The sequence below is a fragment of the Pimephales promelas genome, chromosome 15 (assembly GCF_988280905.1).
Source record: "Pimephales promelas chromosome 15, fPimPro1.hap1.1, whole genome shotgun sequence".
Lineage (NCBI taxonomy): Eukaryota > Metazoa > Chordata > Actinopteri > Cypriniformes > Leuciscidae > Pimephales > Pimephales promelas.
In genome coordinates, this window is record NC_142783.1 from 7,219,429 (window position 1) to 7,242,735 (window position 23,307).

General features: G+C 37.6%; 2 protein-coding genes across 3 annotated transcripts in view; both read left to right on the forward strand.

The window, feature by feature from the left end:
• vps39 (VPS39 subunit of HOPS complex) overlaps positions 1-3,381 on the forward strand; it is a 56,549-nt gene extending 53,168 nt beyond the window's left edge. For both annotated transcript variants that reach the window (XM_039650994.2, XM_089120067.1), the window contains one exon: positions 2,407-3,381. In XM_039650994.2, the coding sequence (XP_039506928.2) occupies positions 2,407-2,485 (79 nt within the window). In that variant the 3' untranslated portion in view covers positions 2,486-3,381. The remainder of the gene's footprint in view (positions 1-2,406) is intronic.
• Positions 3,382-18,025: 14,644 nt separating this feature from the next.
• Positions 18,026-23,307, forward strand: part of galnt16 (UDP-N-acetyl-alpha-D-galactosamine:polypeptide N-acetylgalactosaminyltransferase 16) — a 69,318-nt gene continuing 64,036 nt past the window's right edge. The window contains exon 1 of the mRNA XM_039650997.2: positions 18,026-18,363. Within this exon, the coding sequence (XP_039506931.2) occupies positions 18,178-18,363 (186 nt within the window). The 5' untranslated portion in view covers positions 18,026-18,177. The remainder of the gene's footprint in view (positions 18,364-23,307) is intronic.

Below are 23,307 nucleotides of genomic sequence, written 5' to 3' on the forward strand. Positions count from 1 at the left end.
TGATCATTTACGTAATGCATTTGCCTTGCTACACCACGAACTGGCCTTTCAGGCAGTCTGGCACAAATGGCACACTTTATATGCACTTACAGCCTTGTGGACTTACAATAGGGTCGATATGCGCCTTCAATCATGATAGTGTGAACATGTTGGAAGACCGCAAGAGCTTAAGGTGCCATTCAGGACAGGGCGGTTCGCATCTTTATTAAATGCATTACATGCATGTGTGATCACATAAAACACGCACAACAATAGATGAATCAAGCCAAAATTAGTCTGATGATTCATATTACTTAAGTTAAATTCTGAACTATTAAATTGAATGTTATACAGACTCAAGCACCTGGGGTCTCTATTATTGTAACTGTCATATTAACACAACCGTTTCCTGGTGGAGAATCTGACATATTGCCGCAATGTGGAGTATTCATTGGAATGCATGCACAAAGTTTGGCCTTAACAATAGGCCTATGTCACACTTCCTGCTTCCGGAACGTGGAGTAGGGATACAGAACTTCCGGTCAACAGTATTTCTCGATAAGGATTTAGATTATCAGCCCTAATGTCTAAACCATCCGAAGTAGACCGACCACAAGCTATGAGGTTGAGAAACGAAGGTTGTCGCTCCTGTTGAAGCTATCAGTTTATATGAAATCAGCTTTGCTTAAAGAAAAACATGTTTTATCCACAACCTTATGAAAAAAAACTACACTACCCACAATCCTAAGCATAGCAGCAACGTCCGTTGATTGCTCCAGCTCGCTGTTACCATAGAAACGTTTACCTTACTGGCGAACGGCTAGAGCTACCCGCGGCTGTTGTTGCGGTTGCTCTGCATCAGGACGTAGACAGCCATACCTCAGCTTTGACGCTTTCCCACTTGAGCGTTTTCATTTACCACCCGAATCACATCGTCATATATGACTTCAGGCAGGTTGCGGAGAGATTTGGTCCAGCGGTATCTATCGGACCTCACCATTGTAAAAAGCTAACCGGAAGAGCCGTATCCCTACTAAAAAACGTACTTCCGGTCTTCAATTTTTCCGTGACATAGGCCTATATATGTTATTGGAATTAAAGGGTTAGTTCACCCAAAAATGAAAATTAAGTCATTAATTACTCACCCCCATGCTGTACCAACCCCGTAAGACCTTCGTTCGTCTTCGGAACACAAATGAAGATATTTTGGATTAAATTTGAGTGGTGGATCACTGCTGCATAGGCTACCTAAGGGATCGAAACTTGACGGCCCAGAAAGTCAATGAAGTAATGTTTAAATATTCCATGTGACTACAGTGGCTCAACTATAAGTTTATCAAGCGACAAGAATACTTTTTGTGCGAAAAAAAACAACAAAAATAACGACTTTATTCGACTATTCCTTTTCTTCCTTGTAGGCCTGAGACGAGAGTTCAAGAGATTTCCACGACACATGTTTTTTCGCACAAAAAGTATTCTCGTCGCTTGATAAACTTATAGTTGAGCCACTATAGTCACATAAAATATTTAAACATTTCTTCATTGACTTTCTGGGCCGTCAAGTTTCGATCTCTTACAGTGTAAAATCTGATGAGTTAGTTCAACTCAAACCGTTTGAGGAAACCGATTGCCTTAAATCATTTAAGTTTACTAACTCAAACAATTTAAGCATAAAAAAATATTTGATTTGTTTCCAAGTAACTCAATAACTTATGTTAAGATAACTTGGGTAAATAAAGTTAATAGTACTAATTAGTTACTACAACTTAAATCTATGAAGTACACTGTAAACCCTAATAAGTTGGCAGAACTCAAATCACTTTTAATAGTATAAACTTAGTTAGCTTTAAAAGCTAATCTGCTGACATAGTAAATGCTAACATATAAATAATTAAAATTAAATCTATAAATAATTAAATAAAAAAAATTAATCTATCTAATAATTAAAATGAATCTAAATTAAAATAAATAATTTCATAAAACTCAAAAAATAATTTGACTGAACTAATTAGTTGAATTTAAGTTTGTCCTACTCAAACCAATTAACTATTTTGACCATTAGGGTTTACAGTGTGTAGCAGTGATCCACCTCTCAAATTTAATCCAAAATATCTTCATTTGTGTTCCGAAGATGAATGAAGGCCTTACGGGGTTGGTACAGCATGGGGGTGAGTAAATAATGACTTAATTTTCATTTTTGGGTGAAGTAACCCTTTAATGCATGTATGTTAAAGGGATAATTCACTCAAAAATGAATATTCTGTCATCATTTGTTGTGCAATTGTTAACCTTCGAAACACAAATTAAGATATTTTTAATGAAACCTGAAAAAACACAATGTCCGAAACCAAGTCTGAGAAAACCATGCAGGACTGTTTGGGGAGATTGTTTTGTACTTGATGTTTTCTGTGTCCTCTCCATGTCCAGTGCCTTTGCCAGGTATCCAAACGGTGTGGTGGTTCACTACTTCTGCTGTAAGGATCGCAACATGTGTCCAGCAGAGTAGAGGAAGACCGGGTGGCAGTGGACACACTCCTCAGATGAACAGCAAACATCAAGCGTCTGTGAAAACACACCGAAGGAAACGCTCTCTCTCTCTGTCTCTCTGTCTATCTCTCACTCTTTACATCTGTCTGATGCAATTCATCTAAAAACTCTGGACTGTGAGACTTAAATCAGATTTATGAAGTGCATTACTTTGAAAGCTTTGCCTGAATGCACAACACAAACTGAGAAATGCTTAACTTCTCTTTTCCCTCACGTATGTGTGTGTGTGTTCAGCATCCAGGCTCGCAGGACTGGGCTTGTGCTGCTCTGCTTCACTCAGTTAGCTTGAGATGAAATCAGACGCCAGATAACACCCTTAATGTAGCCTCTCGTACAGAAAGGTCAGCGCTTGCACACAACACACCTACGGCTACGGGCCGTCCGACGGAAGGATGAATGCTTGCATGGACGTTCAGAGATCACTTACAGCTAGAAGTCTGCTTTTTTTTAAGCAATGCCAAAAAGCTTGGTATTGTGTCTTAAGTTTTTCTAGTGGTATGGGGTTTTGGAGAGCTCTAAAATCATGGTAGCATGCCACTTTTTTTTTTGTTCTGGTTACTCAAGTGGCTTTAATTTATTATTAACACAGTGTCTAAACGTGTCCAGGAATGTGTCACCTATGTGTGCTGCAATCGCGTCGCAATTCCTAACACATGTGTCCGACTAACACTGTTTTAAAATGCTTGTGCTTTCAGTCAACTGTAACCCATGACCTGGACTGTTGCTCAAACAAAGGCACGCTCACTGACATTAGACCTTTATAACAGGCCTGAAGGTGGAAATGGACGTGAATGCGTAGATTGTACATTGAACCCGAGGTGGAAGATGAACCTAATAAACATGTATCTTCTCTTATGAGTGCCATATGTTTGAACTGTGGAACAAACCTGAGACGGGGATCTCTTTTTGACTTGCTGAAACACATGCTGAACATCACACAACACACTTTTCTCTTTGATTCTATCCTATTATAGTTTATAATCATTTGAATTTGTTTTATCTGCATATTTTCTAGTTTCATTTTAAATTAAATTAAAGGGTTAGTTCACCCAAAAATGAAAATTCTGTCAGTATTTACGCACCCTCATGTTGTTCCAACCCCGTAAGACCTTCGTTCATCTTCGGAACACAAATTAAGATATTTAAGATATTAAGATCGCTCCTGCATACAGTCCATAGGCTTCTTGAGGGACTGGCTCTTGCTGTCCTCGAAAAGTCATTAAAGACATCGTTAAAAGTAGTCCAACTGACTACAGGGGCTCAATCTTAAGTTTATCAAACGACGAGAACACTTTTGTGCGCAAAAAAACAACAAAAATAACGACTTCATTTCAACTATTAGTTTATTTCTCCCTCTGCGCGAGTCAGGTTACTAGTTTAATAGCGTAAGCTTCTGTTATTGTACGTCACACGCATCACACACACATGACCAGCGTCGGCCAATAGTGAGCCTACGTGTGACGTAGCTCTACGCACTCACACTACGTTAACTGACTTACAGGCTCATGGAGAAGGAAGTGAATAGTTGAAATAAAGTCGTTATTTTTGTTGTTTTTTTGCGCACAAAAGTGTTCTCGTCGTTTGATAAACTTAAGATTGAGCCCCTGTAGTCACTTGGACTATTTTAACGATGTCTTTAATGACTTTTCGGGGACAGCAAGAGCCAGTCCCTCAAGAAGCCTATGGACTGTATGCAGGAGCGATCTTAATATCTTAAATATCTTAATTTGTGTTCCGAAGATGAACGAAGGTCTTACGGGGTTGGAACAACATGAGGGTGAGTAAATACTGACAGAATTTTCATTTTTGGGTGAACTAACCCTTTAAAGATTTAGTCATTTTGTTTTGTTATTTTATTCGTTTTTAAATATGTCTATACAGTTTTTATTAACTTACTAGTTTTTATTACGCTCTTCGGTGGGGTTCAACTTATAACCAGTGTTTTTTGCTCAATTTTAAAGAACTCTTTATGCTAAAAAGGTTCTATATAAGGAGAAACGCAAATGTGAAAAGCTTGTACAGATACTACTAGAAATCATGAAAAATGGAAATAATTGGGCCTAATTTGACTTTATAATGTGAAGTTTATATTGTTTTTTTTTCCTCTAATCTGGTGTCTGTGAGATTTGCCTCTTTGAAATCGCTACTACTAGTGTGTACGTCCTGGCCCGGTTTTTCAGAAGGAATCCACTAGGATTTTGGATAACGGATTGGATCAAATCTTGAAATTGGGTTTTTCAAAAGAAAAAACGGATTACATAATCGGATTAGATCACGTAATCCAATCTTGGTTTTGATCCGGATCAAACCTTTAGTTTGGGTTTTTCAGAACTTTTTTGTAGGATTTGGATCACTTTGATCCAAAAAATCTGGATTAAACTGATCCCATCAGAAGGGTGGATTCAGAGTGGATTTCATGCCCAAAATCTAATAAAATCTTTAAAAATATATCAAATAATACTACATTTGGATCATGCAGTATCTTACAAGATATCCTATTTATTCATAAGGTTTTAATTTTATTTGTTCATCCTTTAGGCTACAGTGATTAGGTAGGCTTTAACGTATATTCAGCCTTTCAGTATAGGCCTACAGCAAAGTAGAAAGAGTTTGGCCTCATAAAATAATATCAAATATTTTTGTTTTTAGAATATTTATTAGTGATGCATGCAATGATTACAGAATAACCAAAAAAAAAAAAAATGCAAAGATTGGCAATCACTGATTTTTGGAATCCAAAACAAATCCAAATCAGAAATGGTGTCGAACTATTGCGTCCCTTGTTGCTCGTTCTGGCAGAGGAACAACTGACTCTGACCAAACTGCAGCAAACCAAGGCCAGATTTTAGATCCGCCTCCTAAAGGCTACGCTCAAACAAGCTCGTCTCTCCACATTGGATGAGGAAGTCTGAAATTATTGTGGAATATTTGACATTAAGTGTTTTTTTTTTTTATTCAATACATCTATATTTGAAACGTGTTATAAATATCCTCAATGTACAGTGTTTGTTACTTGTTTTGTCTACTTGTTGCTCTTTACATATCTATAGTCTACAGTACTACATTGTGATTTCTTATCCTGTTTGAGCACTGGTTATCCAGATTTGGTGATCCTGAAAAGTTCCTATCCGAATCAGATTGATCCAATCCGATGTTGCTTTGAAAAACTGGCTCAAATGTAAACTGGATTACGTGATCCCGGATCGCAAAAACAAAAAAACAAAAAAGGGATTACTAAATCTGGATCAATTTTATCCGGATTAAACCTTTGGAAAACTGGACCCTGAGGATTATACTTTTAAAAATCATTTGAAACTTTCCTTGTGACTGTGGTCTCCCCTGGTTTTAAAATTGGTTTAGATTTGAAAATCGTCTAGTGTGTCCCAGGCCTTAGCCAGAGATCAGTTCTGATGATTATGGGCCAGTTGTTCAAAACATTTAATCTGGATCAAAATGATCCGGATTTGGAAATCCCATTTTTTCCTATCCAGGATCAGGTAATCCGTCTTAATTTTATGCCGGTTATTTAAAGCAATATTGGACTGGATCACCCTGATCCAGATACACCGTTTTCAAGATTACCAAATCTGGATTACCAGTGCTCTAAATGGGACAACATTTCACAATGTGGGCTACCAGCTATGTAAAGAACAGGTAGAAGAGCCAACATGGGGTCACTGTAAGTGTTTCTTATTTTGAGAAAAAACACAAAAATAACATAAACATCCACTTCTAATCATAATTTATTTTATGACCCACATATGAACCACAACAAAATAAACATACATTAACAAATACATTGTGGACATTTTGAAAACGTCTTAAAAAATGATGAATGACCGACAAATGAATATATTATTTTTGTTTGTTATTGAAATCTGTTTGGGGGATTATTTCATGGGGACAAGATAATTTTTATTTTATCTTTACTATACTGAATAGCTAAGTATATACACTAAATGATACAAATGTATTATTTGACCAATTTTAAAGTTTTACTACATTTTCTTCCTGAAATCCACCTTGAAACCCTACCCCCTGTTGGGATCAGGATAATCCTGTTTTTTTTTTTTTGATCAAAGTTATCCAAATACCACTGACAAGTTTTGAACAACACAAACTGAAGGTTTGATCCAGATTAAAACTAGGATTGGATTCCCTGATCTAATCTGATTTCAGATTCTATCTTTCCCTTTTGAACAACCCATTTTCAAGATTTGATCCAATCCGATAACCAAAATCCGATCAGCTTACCTTTAAAAAATGGCCCTAGAAGATCTGGCATCTGTGAAATCATATTAAGTGAGCTATGAAGGACCACACATGCTACAACATACAGTGACACTGATCCTCATGTGCTTCAAGATCTGCTAAACTCACTGCATTCTGATACATTATGAGTCACGCTGAACCAATGATCCCAAGCCAAACCTCATAAATGATTCAACCTTTACAGATAGTTGCTTATTTGAATTACTAAAAGTGAAATTCCAACATATTCTCATTATGCGTTTGGAGACTGCTGCTTCTACGACTGCAGTGCGTTGAGTCCATTGCCAGCAGGTATAATAATAATAATACTGGTAGTTGGCTTTTGTCCAAAACTGTAAATACAATGTAGACACAGCAAAAGACGTCAGTTACAGTGCTGTACTCTATCTGAAGACACTCCTGGATATTTATTTTGTTTCCTTGTCTCTATTTTCAGATTTAAAGGGGAGCTATGATGCCTGCTATAACGGTTTGAGTTTCATTTTCCACTAGTTTTTATACTTTTGTAAAAAAGTATGTTTTCTACTTTTCTACTTTGTTGTTCTACTAGAAAGGGGTTTTCATGCTTGAATGTTAAAAAACAAACAAAAAAAACAACATTATTTTTTCCATATTCTCCATATTTGCAGCCCATTCTCACACCCAAGGCGTCACCTAACTGACGCTTTGGGAAGCATTTTGACCATGCTTCAATATCTGACGCTTTAGGCCTTTAGCGTCAGTTAGATGACGCCCTAGGATCGCGTGTAACCCTACCCCCACCCCACACCTAAACCTAACCGCGTCATCCAACTGACGCTTTCCTTTAGCGTCAGTTAGATGACGCTGTAGGATCGCGTCATGTAACTGACGCTAAACGGCGCCTAAAACGTCAAATATTGAAGCGTGGTCAAAGGTGACGCCTTGGGGTGAGAATGCGTTGATATTTGTTGCAGCTCCTCTCTTTCCAGTCTGTTAGTAACGCTCTGTTTAGTTCCTGTCTCTGAAGCCCCTTCTGAAAAGCACAGTGTGCTCTGATTGGTCGGCTGGAGCAGTGTGTTGTGATTGGTCAAGCACTTCAAGTGTGTTGGGGAAATTACCATAACCGCCAGTTTCAACACACTACTAACCAACTCAACCAGGCCCCGTCCCTTTTTTCTGATGTTAGGCTGATGTTATGTAGGATGCTTGGAATATAATAAAATAGAATAGAACTTTGAAAGGAACTTGGAAAATAACTGAAATACTTCATTTTGAAATAGAATAGAACTTTGAAATGAACTTAGAAAATAACTGAAATATTTCATTTTGAAATAGAATAGAATAGAACTTTGAAAAGAACTTATAAATAACTGAAATATATTTTATTATAGAATAGACAAATAGAATAGAATAGAACTTTACTATTTTTACATCTGAAGAAAGTGTGAGTGATGCTCGCAATGGAAAACTTATCATGATGCTAAGATCTTCGAGTGGATTTCAGCACACTGCTATACGGTTGCTATGGTGTTGTTGTGGGTGGTTGCTAGGTGGTCACTTGGCTGAGTTTTTTTGCTCCAAGAAAAAGAAAACAGTATGAATTTTTCTACACTTGAGCCAGCAGAAGAGAAACCAAGAGGAGATGTGTGTGTGTGCTTTGGCAGCAGGGTTGTAAATGCCAGCTGTGGCTCTGAGAGGATTAAGAGGATCATGTGGTTCATTCTAGAGGCTGTTCCAGGATCAGGTGGAGCTTGCTTCTCCTTTTAGCTTCTTGCAGGTCCAGTGAAACAATGAAGAAACTGCAGTCATAAACGAAATCACTATTTAACTGAGTTTAAGCCTATTTCTTCTTCTTTTCTTGTAGAGCTTTTTCCATAAAACGAAGCACTCCTCTTGCTCCTTGGATGCGGGACCTCCTCATCTACTTAGGGAAGTGTTATGTGTAGTTGAACCTTTTGTTTTAACTTCTCAAGGCACTGTTCCATCAATCCTGAAACACACAGTAGTAAATCCACTCTGCAAAAAGGCCAGTTCAGATCGCTATATTTTAGATAACTGTCGGCCAATTTCAAAATTACCATGGGAATTTCTCTTTCTCTTCTGTACCTCTAACTTGTGGTATACCTCAGGGCTCTATTTTGGGCCCGCTGTTGTTTTCGCTGCATTTGCTTCCTTTAGGCTTGATTTTTCGTAAGCACAACATTCCTTAGCATTTTTATGCAGATGACACCTCCCTTTGAAAAATGTTGTATAGTTTTTGGACCACCAGCTACTATTATACAGATAAATATCAATCTGGGTCCTTTTTTTTTTTTTTTTTTTTTTATTATATTTATTGTACATTTTCAATTTTTCAGACAAATAGACAATACAATCACAGGACAGAACCAAACAAACACAAAAAAAAAAAAAAAAAAAAAAAAAAAAAACCTCCTTCAGTTAGATTCAAATGGGCAGAAGATCACATCAATGGGCACAGGCAAGGAAGGTCAAAACAGATGTTTGCCTAGTGAGACATTATAAACCAGGTGAAATTGTTCAACTTGACCACATGAGATATACATAAGTATCTTAACGTTAAAGACAGAGGTCGACAGAAATAACAATGAAATCCTAAAAAAATAAATAAAAATAAAAATGAACACAGAAACATTAAGCTTTGACATTGCTGATTTTTAACAAGTGATTGAAAAGAGGCCTCCAAGAGGCTTCAAATTTCTCGATATTTCCGGAAATAGTATATCTGAGTCTTTCCACGTGCAAAGTGGAGGAAAGTTCTGACAACCAAAACTTAAATAGAGGCTTCGAATTTTTCTTCCACATGCAGAGTATAGATTTTTTAGCAATCATCAAACCATACTGTATGGGCAGTCGGATAGCATTATTAAGGCGCAACAAAGAGGCCGACCAGCCAAGAATGGCAGTCGCAGGATCCAAGGGAAGCTCACAAGCATAAACTTCAGAAAGAAACTGAAAAACTTCTGACCAAAATTCACCCAGTTTTGGGCATCCCCAGAAAAGATGACCAAGAGAGCCCTCCGCAAACTCACACTTATTGCAGAGAGGGGAGATAGTAGGATAGAAAGAGTTAAGTTTAACTCTTGAGTAATGTAATCTGTGCAACACCTTATACTGAATAAGTTGGTGCCTGGCATTAATAGAGCAGGTGTATATATTTTTAAGACATTTTTCCCAGTCCTCTTCTGTGAGCTGAACATCTAGTTCCTCTTCCCAAAGACTTTTCTGGTGAATAGTGGAAAAATCTAACTGACTAGTGAAGAAATCAACAAATTTTGTAACTAACTTTGGGGTGTTGGGAGCGGAAGTAAGCAATTTATATAGTTCACTGTTGGCTGATAATGTTTCAAAATTTGGCACAGCAGAACGAACATAATTTCTAATTTGTAGGTATCTAAAGAAATGTGAAGCAGGAAGGTCATATTTCTCTGTTAGTTGAGGGAATGTGGCAAAATTATTATCAATATATAAATCTCTCAAGGTAAGGATTCCTTTTCTAGCCCAACCTGTGAACACTGGGTCTAATAGTGAAGGTTTAAAGGCATGGTTACGACAGACAGGAGCAAGAAGAGAGGTATTTGGCAATTTAAATGCCTTACTAATCTGAAGCCATACCCTAAGAGAATTATTAATCATAAAATGGGATCCTACTGTGGCTTTAAATGTCGTCGGGACAGCAAAAAGTAATGAGCAGAGTGACGAATTTGAGGCACCTTGCTCAATCATAAGCCATGAAGGGATCTCAGTTGAGGGACTATCGGGGTGCGAGTCCTGCCAGTAAGTTAAGGCTCTACAATTGGCAGCCCAGTAATAATGTTGAAAGTTTGGCAAACCCAGACCCCCCAGCGATTTAGGCTTACACACGTGTATTTTAGCTATTCTATGTGCTTTGAAGCCCCAGACAAAAGGCACCACAATAGAATCTAAAGTTTTGAAAAACTTTTGGGGTAGATAAATCGGCAAATTCTGAAAAAGATACAAGAATCTGGGTAACGTCACCATCTTAATAGCATTCACACGCCCTATCATTGATAGTGGTAAGGTCCGCCAGAATTTAATATTTTCCTTTAGGTTTTCAAGCATTGTCAAATAATTAAGCTTATAAATATCTTTTGGGTTTCTAGGTATATTAACTCCGAGATATTTAAAACTGTTTATAGCTATTTTAAAAGGTAGACTATGTATAAAAATTGGATCAATGTTGCTAGTCACAGCTAAGAATTCACTTTTTTGCCAATTTACTGAATAACCGGAGAGTTTACCAAATGTTTCCAACAGGTTTAATAAGGGTGGAGTAGACTGTTCAGGGTTGCTTAGATACAGAATAATGTCATCTGCGTAGAGGGAGATATGATGGTTAATTTGGCCTAAATTCAGGGGCGAAATTAAAGGATTATTTTTAATTGCAAGAGCGAGGGGTTCAATCGCTATTGCGAAAAGCAAAGGCGAGAGAGGGCAGCCCTGACGAGTACCTCTGTGTAATTGGAATTGCGATGACTTGTTAAAATTGGTGAGAACTGAAGCCGAAGGGATGAGGTATAAAAGCTTCACCCAAGAGGCAAATGTATCACCCATATCAAATTCTCTAATCACAGCTAAAATATAATCCCATTCAATTTGGTCAAACGCCTTTTCTGCATCTAGGGCGAGAATTGCAACGCTAGCTTTAGAATCGAATCTGGTGTATAAGATATTCATTAAACGCCTGACATTGAAAAAGGAAAAACGACCAGGAATAAAACCAGTTTGGTCGGGGTGGATAATTTTCCCAATACAGATGTTTAATCTATTAGCCAGGATTTTAGTGAAAATTTTAAGGTCAGAGTTCAAAAGAGATATGGGTCGATAAGATGCTGGGTCAGTTTCTTCTTTATCTTTTTTAAGAATTAGGGATATATTTGCATCATACAAGGACTGGGGAAGCTTATGTATGTTAAAAGAATGATTAAGCATCCTCAACAGCAACGGAGAGAGCACCTGCGCAAATTTTTTATAAAATTCGATCCCGAAACCATCTGGTCCAGGTGCCTTGCCGCTGGGGAAAGATTTAATCGCAGCTAGTATTTCCTCCACTGTTATATCAGCATTCAAAACTGCCTGCTCAGAGCAACCCAACTTTGGAAGGTGTAATGAGTGAAGGAAATCAGACAAAGCTGAGGGGTCAGAACAACCCCTAGATTTGTATAATTTTTCATAGAATTCTTTAAACGTATCATTGATTTCACTGGGAGTTGTTAGAACGACACCATTTTTGTTCTTGATTTTATGAATTGCTCTAGAGGCTTGTAGCCCCCTCAGCTGACGAGAAAGTAATTTGTCTGGTTTGTCCCCAAGTTCAAATTGTTTTTGCTTAACTTTCAGCAACATATTATTAACTTGGTTCGAAAGAATCGAGTTATATTCCAATTTAAGTGCTGTAATTTCGTTAAGTACTTCTAAGTCTGCTGAATCTCTGTAAGTGTCTTCCAGCCGAGTAAGACGATTATCAATTTCTGAAAGGCGTTTTACCCTTTGCTTTTTTAGACTGGACTCGTATGAAATAATATGTCCTCTCAAGACAGCCTTGAGGCTTTCCCATAGTGTCGAGTCAGAAACCTCACCCGTGTCATTAAATTTGAGAAACTCCGCTAGCAACTGTGTTAATTGTTCACAAAATGTTACATCCGAGAGCAGAGTAGGGTTAAAACGCCAGTGATAGCTGGGCTTAATTTCTGCAAGGTCTAGAGAAATTGTCACTGTTGAGTGGTCAGAGATGATTCTATTGTGATGCTCCACCAATTTTACACATGGAATAATTTTTGAGTCTACTAAAAAGAAATCTATCCTGGAGTATGATTTATGAACTTGCGAAAAAAAACTATACTGCATGTCCGTTGGGTGTTTTAGTCTCCAGATATCAACAAGGTCAAAAGAAGTAATCAGATTGTTAAGAACAGAGGTAGAGTTGGCCATAGGTATTCCAACGCGAGAAGGAAATCTATCTAGAGTAGGGTCCAACACCAAGTTAAAATCACCACCTATTATCAGGTGCGAGTTCAGAGTGTTTGGTAAAAGATTGAAGACTCTGCGAAAAAAAGCAGGGTCATCAAAATTAGGTCCGTACACATTAAGCAGAGTGACATGGATTGAGGAAAGTAGACCAGATACAATTAAATAGCGGCCGTTAGGGTCGCTGATAGTGGATATGTGCTTAAAAGGAACTGACTTACGAAACAGGATAGCTACTCCTCTGGCCCTGGATGAGAAGGTAGATTGAAATACCTGGGAGATCCAATTGCATCTCAGTCGTCTTTGTTCAAGATGCCTAATATGTGTCTCTTGTAAGAATATTATGTCAGCGGGGATGGACTTCAAATAAGAAAAAACTTTAGCTCTCTTAACCTGGTTATTTAATCCCCGGACATTCCAACTAGCAAGAGTAACATTGCCACCTTTAGGAGAAGACCCCCTTCTACACGTCATATAATATAATCTATAGTAATGGCAACTGCAAAATGAATTTGAAGAAATAACAACCATTGAATAACCATTGAAGGAGATGTACATAAACTAAACACGAGACAACAAACAAACAAAAAAGACAAAACCACCCACCCCCACCCCTCCATTAGCTTCCCCAAATGAAGCCAGGAAAAAAAACCCATATGAACAGCGGAGCTGCCGGGCAGCATAAGGAGTAAGAGAAAAAACTATCTATCAAAATAACCTAAAAAAGAAAAACCAGGGGACTCCCACTCAACCTCCGCGAAACTAAGCCAACAGCAAAAGAATTGCTCTATAAGCCTGAACTAGTGTGTAGCACACACCCCTATCAAGACAGAACTTTTTTTTTTTTTTTCTAGACTATATAAATTATATGAAACAAAGTATAAACATGTACTTGCAGATAAGGCACTAATAACGTGAACAATCTGACAAATGACATAATCGCAAGCAGTCTGTACCATGTCTCTCTTGAATTTTTTTTTTTTTTTTTTTTGCTTGAAGATACTCACAAACTCGTAGAAAGGCCGCCGATAAACAGCAGAAAAGTTGATTTAAGTCATTCAGCCATGGAAACAGCGTTGAAAAACAGTCCTACGCCACGCGGCAAATCAAGTAGGGTCTTCAGCAGTGATGTTGTTAACGAATAATTCAGCATCCGAAACTGAGCCAAAGATTTTCTTGTTAGTGCCATGGGTGACAAGAAGACGTGCGGGGAACAGCATTCCGAATCGAATTCCAGCATCCTTCAATTTCCTTTTCACTCCGTCAAACGCCCTTCGCTGCGAGAGGACCTCAGCCGTGAAATCCGGGAAAACGGATATGTGAACGCCGTCATATTTCAGAGGCGAGTGTTGCCGCGCAAGCCGCAAGATCATCTCCTTGACCGGGTAATGATGTATCCTCGCGATCAGAATACGGGGGCGTCCTCCTTTCGGCGGTAAAGGCCCGGTGCGATGTGCGCGGTCAACTTTAATCCCAGCAGGAAAGTTCTCAGCTCCCAAGAGGCTCGGAATAAATTTTTCCACAAACTCAGTGGGGCGACCAGCCTCCACGTTCTCGGGTAGGCCGACAATCTTAATATTCTGTCGTCGGGAACGGCCCTCGAGATCATCCAGTTTAGCACGCAGGACCTTGTTTGCCGATAGTATTTCTTGGCAGGAGGCCTCCAGGTCAGAAATACGGCTTTCGTGCTCGGCTTTAACGCTCTCAAGATCTGCGATTCGCGAGGTGGTTTCAGACAGCGCTGTTTGCAATTGAGATAGAGTTGCTTCTAGCGAATTAAACCTGTCGTTCATACCGTTATTCATGGTTTGAATGGCTGACAGGATAGCAGTCGAGTCCGTGGCCGTGTCGTGATCACGATCAGTCTCGTGCTCGATAGGATTCTCGGCCGGTTTTTCGACTGCGCTGGATGGTGAATCCCCTTTCTTTGGTTTAGTCTTCTTCATCTTATTATTGGATATTGTTGAGCAAACTTTCGCGATGAAAATAGTAAAAAATTACTAGTTAACGGAGGCTTATTGAGGGAGCTCCCTAAATTTACGTCCACTCCATGTGGTGCTCTCTAGCGCCCCCCGTCCAATCTGGGTCCTTTAACTGGGAATTCTCTTGCTCATGCCACAAATTTGGGAGTGATTTTTTTTATATATATTTGATAAGTAAATAGTATTTAAGTAAACTCGACAAACAAATAAATTCAGTAGTGAAGAGTAGCTTTTATCATCTCAGATCCATTGCAAAATTAAAGGTGTTTTAACAGTAAAAGATTTGGAGACAGTGATTTATGCATTTATTTCCTCCAGGCTGGACTATTGTAACACACTGTACCTTGGTGTGGCTAAGTCCAACAGTCGTTGATGCTGACTGTGCCACGATCCAGAATGAAGTTAAAGGGTTAGTTCACCCAAAAATTAAAATTCTGTCAGTATTTACTCACCCTCATGTTGTTCCAACCCCGTAAGACCTTCGTTCATCTTCGGAACACAAATTAAGATATTTAAGATATTAAGATCGCTCCTGCATACTAGTCCATAGGCTTCTTGAGGGACTGGCTCTTGCTGTCCCCGAAAAGTCATTAAAGACATCGTTAAAATAGTCCAAGTGACTACAGGGGCTCAATCTTAAGTTTATCAAACGACGAGAACACTTTTGTGCGCAAAAAAACAACAAAAATAACGACTTTATTTCAACTATTCGTTTATTTCTCCCTCTGCGCGAGTCAGGTTACTAGTTTAATAGCGTAAGCTTCTGTTATTGTACGTCACACGCATCACACACACATGACCAGCGTCGGCCAATAGTGAGCCTACGTGTGACGTAGCTTTACGCAATCACACTACGTTAACTGACTACAGGCCCATGGAGAAGGAAGTGAATAGTTGAAATAAAGTCGTTATTTTTGTTGTTCTTTTGCGCACAAAAGTGTTCTCGTCGTTTGATAAACTTAAGATTGAGCCCCTGTAGTCACTTGGACTATTTTAACGATGTCTTTAATGACTTTTCGAGGACAGCAAGAGCCAGTCCCTCAAGAAGCCTATGGACTAGTATGCAGGAGCGATCTTAATATCTTAAATATCTTAATTTGTGTTCCGAAGATGAACGAAGGTCTTACGGGGTTGGAACAACATGAGGGTAAGTAAATACTGACAGAATTTTCATTTTTGGGTGAACTAACCCTTTAAAGTGATCGTGTCTTCTCTGTTGCTGCTCCACGTCTGTGGAATGATTTGCTGGAACACTTATGGATGTCTTCCAATGTTGCTTTAAATATTTACTAAAGGCTTATTTTCTCTCTCCTGCTTTTGGTTCAATGTAATTTTATGAATTTGTGCGTGTTCCTGTTTGTTTATGTATGGTCTTTATGCCCAGCTGCACTACTACCTGAACTTCAGCCAGCTCCTTGTTTCCTGTCTGCAATTATTGGCCAAATTGATTAATTCAGGTGTGCTTGACCTCAGTAGTCATGGCAACAATAATCAGACACACCTGAATTAATCAATTTGGCCAATAATGGCAGACAGGAAACAAGAAGCTGGCTGAAGTTCAGGAAGTAGTGCAGCTGGGCATAAAGCCAATTGTATTGCCTGAAGTGATAGTACAGCATTTTGGTCAGCAGTGGCTGTTTTAAACGTGCTCTAGAAATAAAAATGCCTTGCCTTGTCTTAATTTAACTGTCTGGAAAACGTTGATGCTGGGATGGGAACAGCTGTGGCACATTATCAGAGCTGCTGATGGGCTGGAATGACCTCATACGAGGAAAGAACCATCAGCTGGACACAACTCTGACACATCTGCTTTTGGAATACAATACAATACAATACAATACAATACAATAGAGCTTTGAAAGGAAATTAGAAAAGAACTTTGAATATCTTTTTATAGAATAGAATAGAAAAGAATAGAAGAGAACAGAACAGAACTTTGAAATGAACTTCCAAAATAACTGATAAGTTGTTATAAGTTGACTAAAATAGAACTTTGAAAGGAACTTAGAAAAGAAATTTGAACATCTTTTTGGAATAGAGTTGACTAAAATAGAACAGAACTTTGAAAGGAACTTAGAAAATAACTGAAATATCTTTTTTGAATAGAATAGAATAGAATAGAACTTTCAAAGGAACTTAAAAAAGAACATATATTCTTTTGGAATAAAAATATAATACAATAGAATAGAATAGGATAAAACAGAAATTTGAAAGGAACTTAGAAAATAACTTAGAAAATTACTTTGAAGTATCATTTTTAGAATAGAATAGAATAGAACTTTGAAAGGAACTTAAAAAATGTACATATTTTCTTTTGGAATAGAATAGAATATGATACAATGCAATGGAACAGAATCGAATGTAATAGAATAGGATAAAATAGAACTTTGAAAGGAACTTAGAAAAGAATTTCTTTTCTAAGTTCCTTTCAAAGTTCTATTTTATCCTATTCTATTACATTCGATTCTGTTATATATATATATATATATATATATATTGGAATAGAACAGAATAAAATACAACATAACTTTTAAAGGATCTTAAAAAGAACGTATCTTCTTAGAATAGAATAGAATAGAATAGAATAGAATAGAATAGAATAGAATAGAATATTTGAATAGAATATCACATGACAAAAAAAATTATCGTCCCATGATGGAAGTAGTGGATTATGTTGTATAATCCACTAAATTTTAGTCTGCAAACTGCCCAATACAAGAACACATCTTGTTAACACTAGAAGAACTCTAACCTCTCTGTACATTCATTTAGTTCAGATGCCATTAAACCTTATTGGACCTTTATTGCATACACCAAAGGACATTAAATAGATCAGAAGTTTATATTTTAAATAAATGCAGTTACTTTGTATATTCATCAAAGAATCTTGAAAAAAAGAGTTTCCACAAATATATATCTTTCACACAAATCAGGGTTTCCGACTGCATTTAAGAATTTGGCAAACAGGGTACATCAATAGTGAATCTGCGTTAGAAATACATAAATAAAACATGTTCATTTTGACCTCCTGGTGTCAGTCGCTATTTTCTGAATCACCCTTTCGTGATCATTTGTAGAAAATGAATGAATGAACTGTTTAAGAGAATAAGGCAGTCTATTTAGGCAACATATGACAAAACACTTTTGTTTGTTTATTTCTTTTTTAATAAAAGATTTTAAATAATTCTGTGATCTACAGAATCATCTGAAAGAAAGTCACTGTATTCTTGGCACACGTGATGTGTGTGATCTGTGTGAGGACACGCGGGCTCTAGGACCTGCGCGAACCCGCCAGAGATCCGCTCGATCAGCGCAGCTCTGTCTGGAGAGGCTGTTCACTGCGCTCGGCTTCATCATCATCTTCCTCCTCATCACCGACAACACAAACACACACACACGCGGAGCGGGTCGCCAGCGCTCGGAGCCGCTCATGATGCGCAGGATTCGGGCCAATGCCATCCTCATCCTCACCGTGGCCTGGATCCTCGGCACCTTTTATTACCTGTGGCAGGACAGCAAACCCTCCTCTTCATCCTCTTCCTCGGGCTCCCAGCTGAAGATCCACGGGATGAAGTCCTCCTCCGGGAGGCTGGAGGAGCGCACTCTTCCTCTGATCGTGAGTAACGGTGATGGTGATGATGATCTTCATGACTGATGTTTACTGTCTGCATATGCTCAACAACATCACTGCTGTAATGCGCGCGTGCATGTTGACATACAGCAGCTTTCACTGCTGGTATATGGAGCTAGTGTGTGTGGTTCTCATCAGCGTGATGTCAGGTGCATAAGAGGCTTTTCCTTAAGCCAGTTGCAGGTGTGTGTGTGTGTGTGTTAGCAGATCCATGTGCTGCTTTTGTTGGGATATAACCTTTACAGTGTTATAACCTAATATGCAGCAGGCTATCAGTAACACCCTGTGTCAAATCAGCAATCCAATAATTAGATATTTGTATTCTGGATTCATATCTGGATTTCTATTTTAATTTGGAACTAGTCCTAATAGATTCTAATTAGAATTTTTTTCATATTCTTATAAAGGTGTTTAACATCCATGGAACCTTTGGAATGCACTAAAGGTTATTAATGATGGAAAAAGGTTCTTTAGATTATTAAAATGTTCTTTACATCAAGAAAAAATATCAAAACGTTTATTTTAAGATCTAACTGCTGAAAGGTTCTTCAACGGCATTGCTGAAAAAAAATGTTTTGGAACCTACATTTTTAAAAGTCTAGATTTCAACAATTCTATGTAATATTTTATAATATATACTGTAATAGTAGGCAACTGTAGTAGCTCCAGTAGTACTGGGGGAAACCCTGACTGATCATCCAGTGGTTGTCGAGGAACTCATCCTGGCACACAAATGATAGAGTCAGATCCTGTCCACAGGCGGTGTGTGTGTGTGTGTGTGTGTGTGTGTGAGGTGTGTGTTCTGCAGGACAGCTGTTTGCTGTTTGTTTTGCTCTTCTCACAGTTGGACTCCACATTCATCATGTCGAGAGCAAACGCTCAGGTTTGACTTCTCAGTTTGCTGGCTTCAGGATTCAGAAAGATCGCAGAATCAAGGAATCTAAAGTTATAAATGTGAAAAATGAAATGCAGATGCTTTACAGAAGACCCGAGAGTCCTGCATCCGTGAACTGTGTCCTGTGTCCATGGCAACAGAGCATCAGGGTTTATGATCAATGAGTGCTGTGTCCTGTGTCATGATGACAAACACAGGTATACTGTATGTGTTTACATGCACAGAACAGATAATGGTCAAATGAGTTCTGAATGCCTTTATCCTGCGGCCTTGGCCAAATTTGATCTACAGAGAAAATATTATACATTTATATCAACATATTGAATTTGCCCAGTGGTTTCTTAATAATTACAGATAATTCTTATATAAAATTCAGTTTAATACATTCTCTATGTTAAAGTGGATGGGATGGCCAATATAGATATATATTTCTGATATTGGCTAATGCAGTTTAATTACAGGAAATGTGATCTACTGTATGTGCTGAAATCTAATGATTATGTTATCATAGATTATTTACTAATATGTTCTGTGTGTGTATATATATATGAAGAGTTCAGATGCAAAAGCCTCTAAATGCCATTTGAAATTTTCTTCTTTAATGATGATTTTTTTTATCAAACTTGTATATTTAAGTTCAGTAATTTCACTTAAATAACAATTAATAGGTAATTATCATTGCCATTTAAGTGAAATCACTGAACTTAAATATGCAAGCTTGATAAAAATTATCATTCTAGAAGAAAATTTCAAATGGCACTTAGAGGCTTTTGCATCTGAACTCTTCATATATATATATATATATATATATATATATACATTAATAGGCCACAAAAATATTAATAGGCCACAAAAATATTTTATCTATCTATCTATCTATCTATCTATCTATCTATCTATCTATCTATCTATCTATCTATCTATCTATCTATCTATCTATCTATCTATCTATCTATCTATCTATCTATCTATCTATCTATCTATCTATCTATCTATCTATCTATCTATCTATCTATCTATATATCTATCTATCTATCTATCTATCTATCTATCTATCTATCTATCTATCTATCTATCTATCTATCTATCTATCTATCTATCTATCTCTCTCTCTCTCTATATATATATATATATATACTATATAGGCCTATTGATAAAATATTTTTGTGGCCTATTAATATTTCAACATATTTTTTTTAAAATTAGTAAAAAAAAACAAAGAATAATGGAATGGAAATTTTTTTAGTTCACAATTTGATGGAAACTTGTAATTCGGTGATGTCACTTCTGCTCGCCCACACACACACATTGTATGCATCTATAGACTAAACACATAATACACACGTGACCACTGTCACCTTTTTTACAGATTCACGTTTTTTATCGTTTTCAAAACTTCTTTCAACGTTTAAAAAAAAAAAAAAACATTTCAAAGTTCGAGTTCTCAGGCTATCAAAACGGCAGAACACGTTCACATCTTTCTGTTTTCAGTTGAAAGCAGTGTCGTGTAAGAGGCCCCTACGTTAATAACTAAAAAACTGATTTTTACAACAGAAATGAATCGATTAGAAACATACTAGATCTACTGTTCAGCAGAAACGATCTCTGTTGCATTATTCTCCTGTTATCACTGTAAAGATACAATCCGTATTGTAAGCATCGCTATATAAATGAAGGTGACTTGTTGTTTGTGAAATTTACTAGCAATTTCTGACAAAAAAAAGCAACAACTTTTTCTCAGTGTAGGCTGTTTATGAACAGAGAACAAGCGAATGCAGATCATTTGAAAAAGATTTATAAGCCTGGTTGTCATTAGACTCATAACACAGAGTCTATTACTAATACGAATTCTCCAGCGTTGGCTTGTCCTCATAATACCCCATTAGCGGAGCGCTGTGAAGTGACAGTAATGCTCTCCTTTACCTCGAGTAATCCCGCTCTGATATCTGATCCACCCTGGAACAGAAGATGAAATGATTGTGCACTCTCTATTAATGACACGAGTGCATTAACAAGTCCTGAAAGAATCAGATAGCCTATATATGTGCTTTATCACAGCTATATGCAGTAATTCAAGCTGGGTTTATATGGACAGTGTCTCTGGAGCATTGTTGCGCAACACATTTAAATAATTGGCCATGCAGAGCCAATAGCTCTTTCCTGTACGGAGCACTTATGCAGTGCATCAATCTCAGCTATTCTTTTATGAGGGGAACATATACTGAAATATCTTCTCTCTCATGCTCTATTGTGTTCAGTTTAGGAGGAAGAGGAACAGATGCACTTATGCAGAGTGTGCATATCAGAGTGTTTGTTTCAGTGAGCAATATTGTTCCTCCCGAGCACAAACTGATGAAATTTAGTAGTTCTGCTAATGGCCTGGTTTGATTTTGTTGTACTTTGTCCATTTGATCCATGTAAACAGCCCGAAACGCTTGGACACACACACACACACAACACACAGCAGATGTGTCTTATCAGGGCTGTTACTGGCTCGACTGAAGGGGTTGATCACTGTTATGAAGTGAAGCACAGTATTATATTTACTCAGGTTGTTTCAATCCAAATTTTGGTCAAATATGGACAAACCCAACCGTTGGGTTAAAAATGTAATTAAAAAAACATAACCCAACCCAACTTTTGTGTTGAAACAAGCCGGCATTCTTTATGCGTGCCATAATAATAATAATACAAAGCAAATACTATATAAATAAATATTGTGACAATAATAAAACATTTAAAATTGTCACTCAGATGTCATGATAATATAATTTGTAATTTTAAGCGTAAAAAAAACTTAATTAATAGATATCGCCATACTTCCCCAGTTAATTACATAAAAACAATTGCAAACATTTTGGACTTTGGATAAAGCCAGGTTCAGAATTATTCTTTCATACCGTTGACATATTAAAGATAAAAAAATGTACAGAAGGGATTTTGGATATCTTTTTTCACCACTTCATTAATTTTCATGTTTTAGGTCATCAATAAAATGTTTATAGTGCTACTTAAGTGTAGATTTCTGAAGAAAAAAAAATGATTTAGAAAAAAACGACCTTTGAAGATTAGAATCGTAATTGAAATCTACAGATATGATAAACAGTGTGTTTTGTATTTTTGCGCAGTAGTCTGAACAACATGTTGTGAAAAGCCCATAGCTCAAATAGCCCATGATATCAGAATTGCCCAGCGCACGAGGAAAACACAAGACAAAACACAAGACAAAAAGTGTTCACTTTTGGTTTTGGGAGTTCAGTTCAGTTTCCTTGGTTTTCATCAGTTTCCATGGTTATTCATTGTTTGATTAGTGTTTGGTTTGGTTGAGTATTTTAGCCCAGTGTCATTGTTCATTCTCATCACCTTTATATCGGTTGCTCTGTTCATGTTCTTTGAGAGTTTTGTGAAATAAATCTTTACAGTGCCGCTGCATTTTGTTCTTGCGACCGACTCGACAGACCAAATGTTCCAGAAAGATGTTCTGCAGTCGTTCCTCTGCATCTCAACTGAAGAACAGTGAGAGTGTGTGTGCTGAAGCTGTGGTGATGTGTCCTCATGTTAGATTGGCTCTGATCAGGCCTGATATGAGAATTAAGACACATTCACTGAGGCCTGCAGTTTTTAAAGGGGTGGTATAATGGCCTATTCACAGTGTGTATGTGAAGTTTTAGCTCAAAATACCCCACAGATATTTTTATATATCTTGTTAAAATTGTCACTTTTTGAGGGTGAGCAAAAACACACTGTGTTTGTGTCTGTCCCTTTAAATGCAAATGAGCTGCTGCTTCGACACAGTGGGCGGAGCTTCAACAGCTTGTGTCCTTTTACCCAGAGAATGTCTAATTGAAGGGAATTGGCACTGGCTGGTTACTTCCGGGTTCTGGACTGGCTGCAGTAACTTGTCTCTGTCCATGCGGGGGCGCTCGCGGTCGAGTGCAAAATGAATGGGAGTCAATGGGGTTTCACCCCCATAAATCTACTTTTCTCAGGATGTAATTTTTTGTCAAGTAATTTGAAAGTTGCATTCAAAAGGG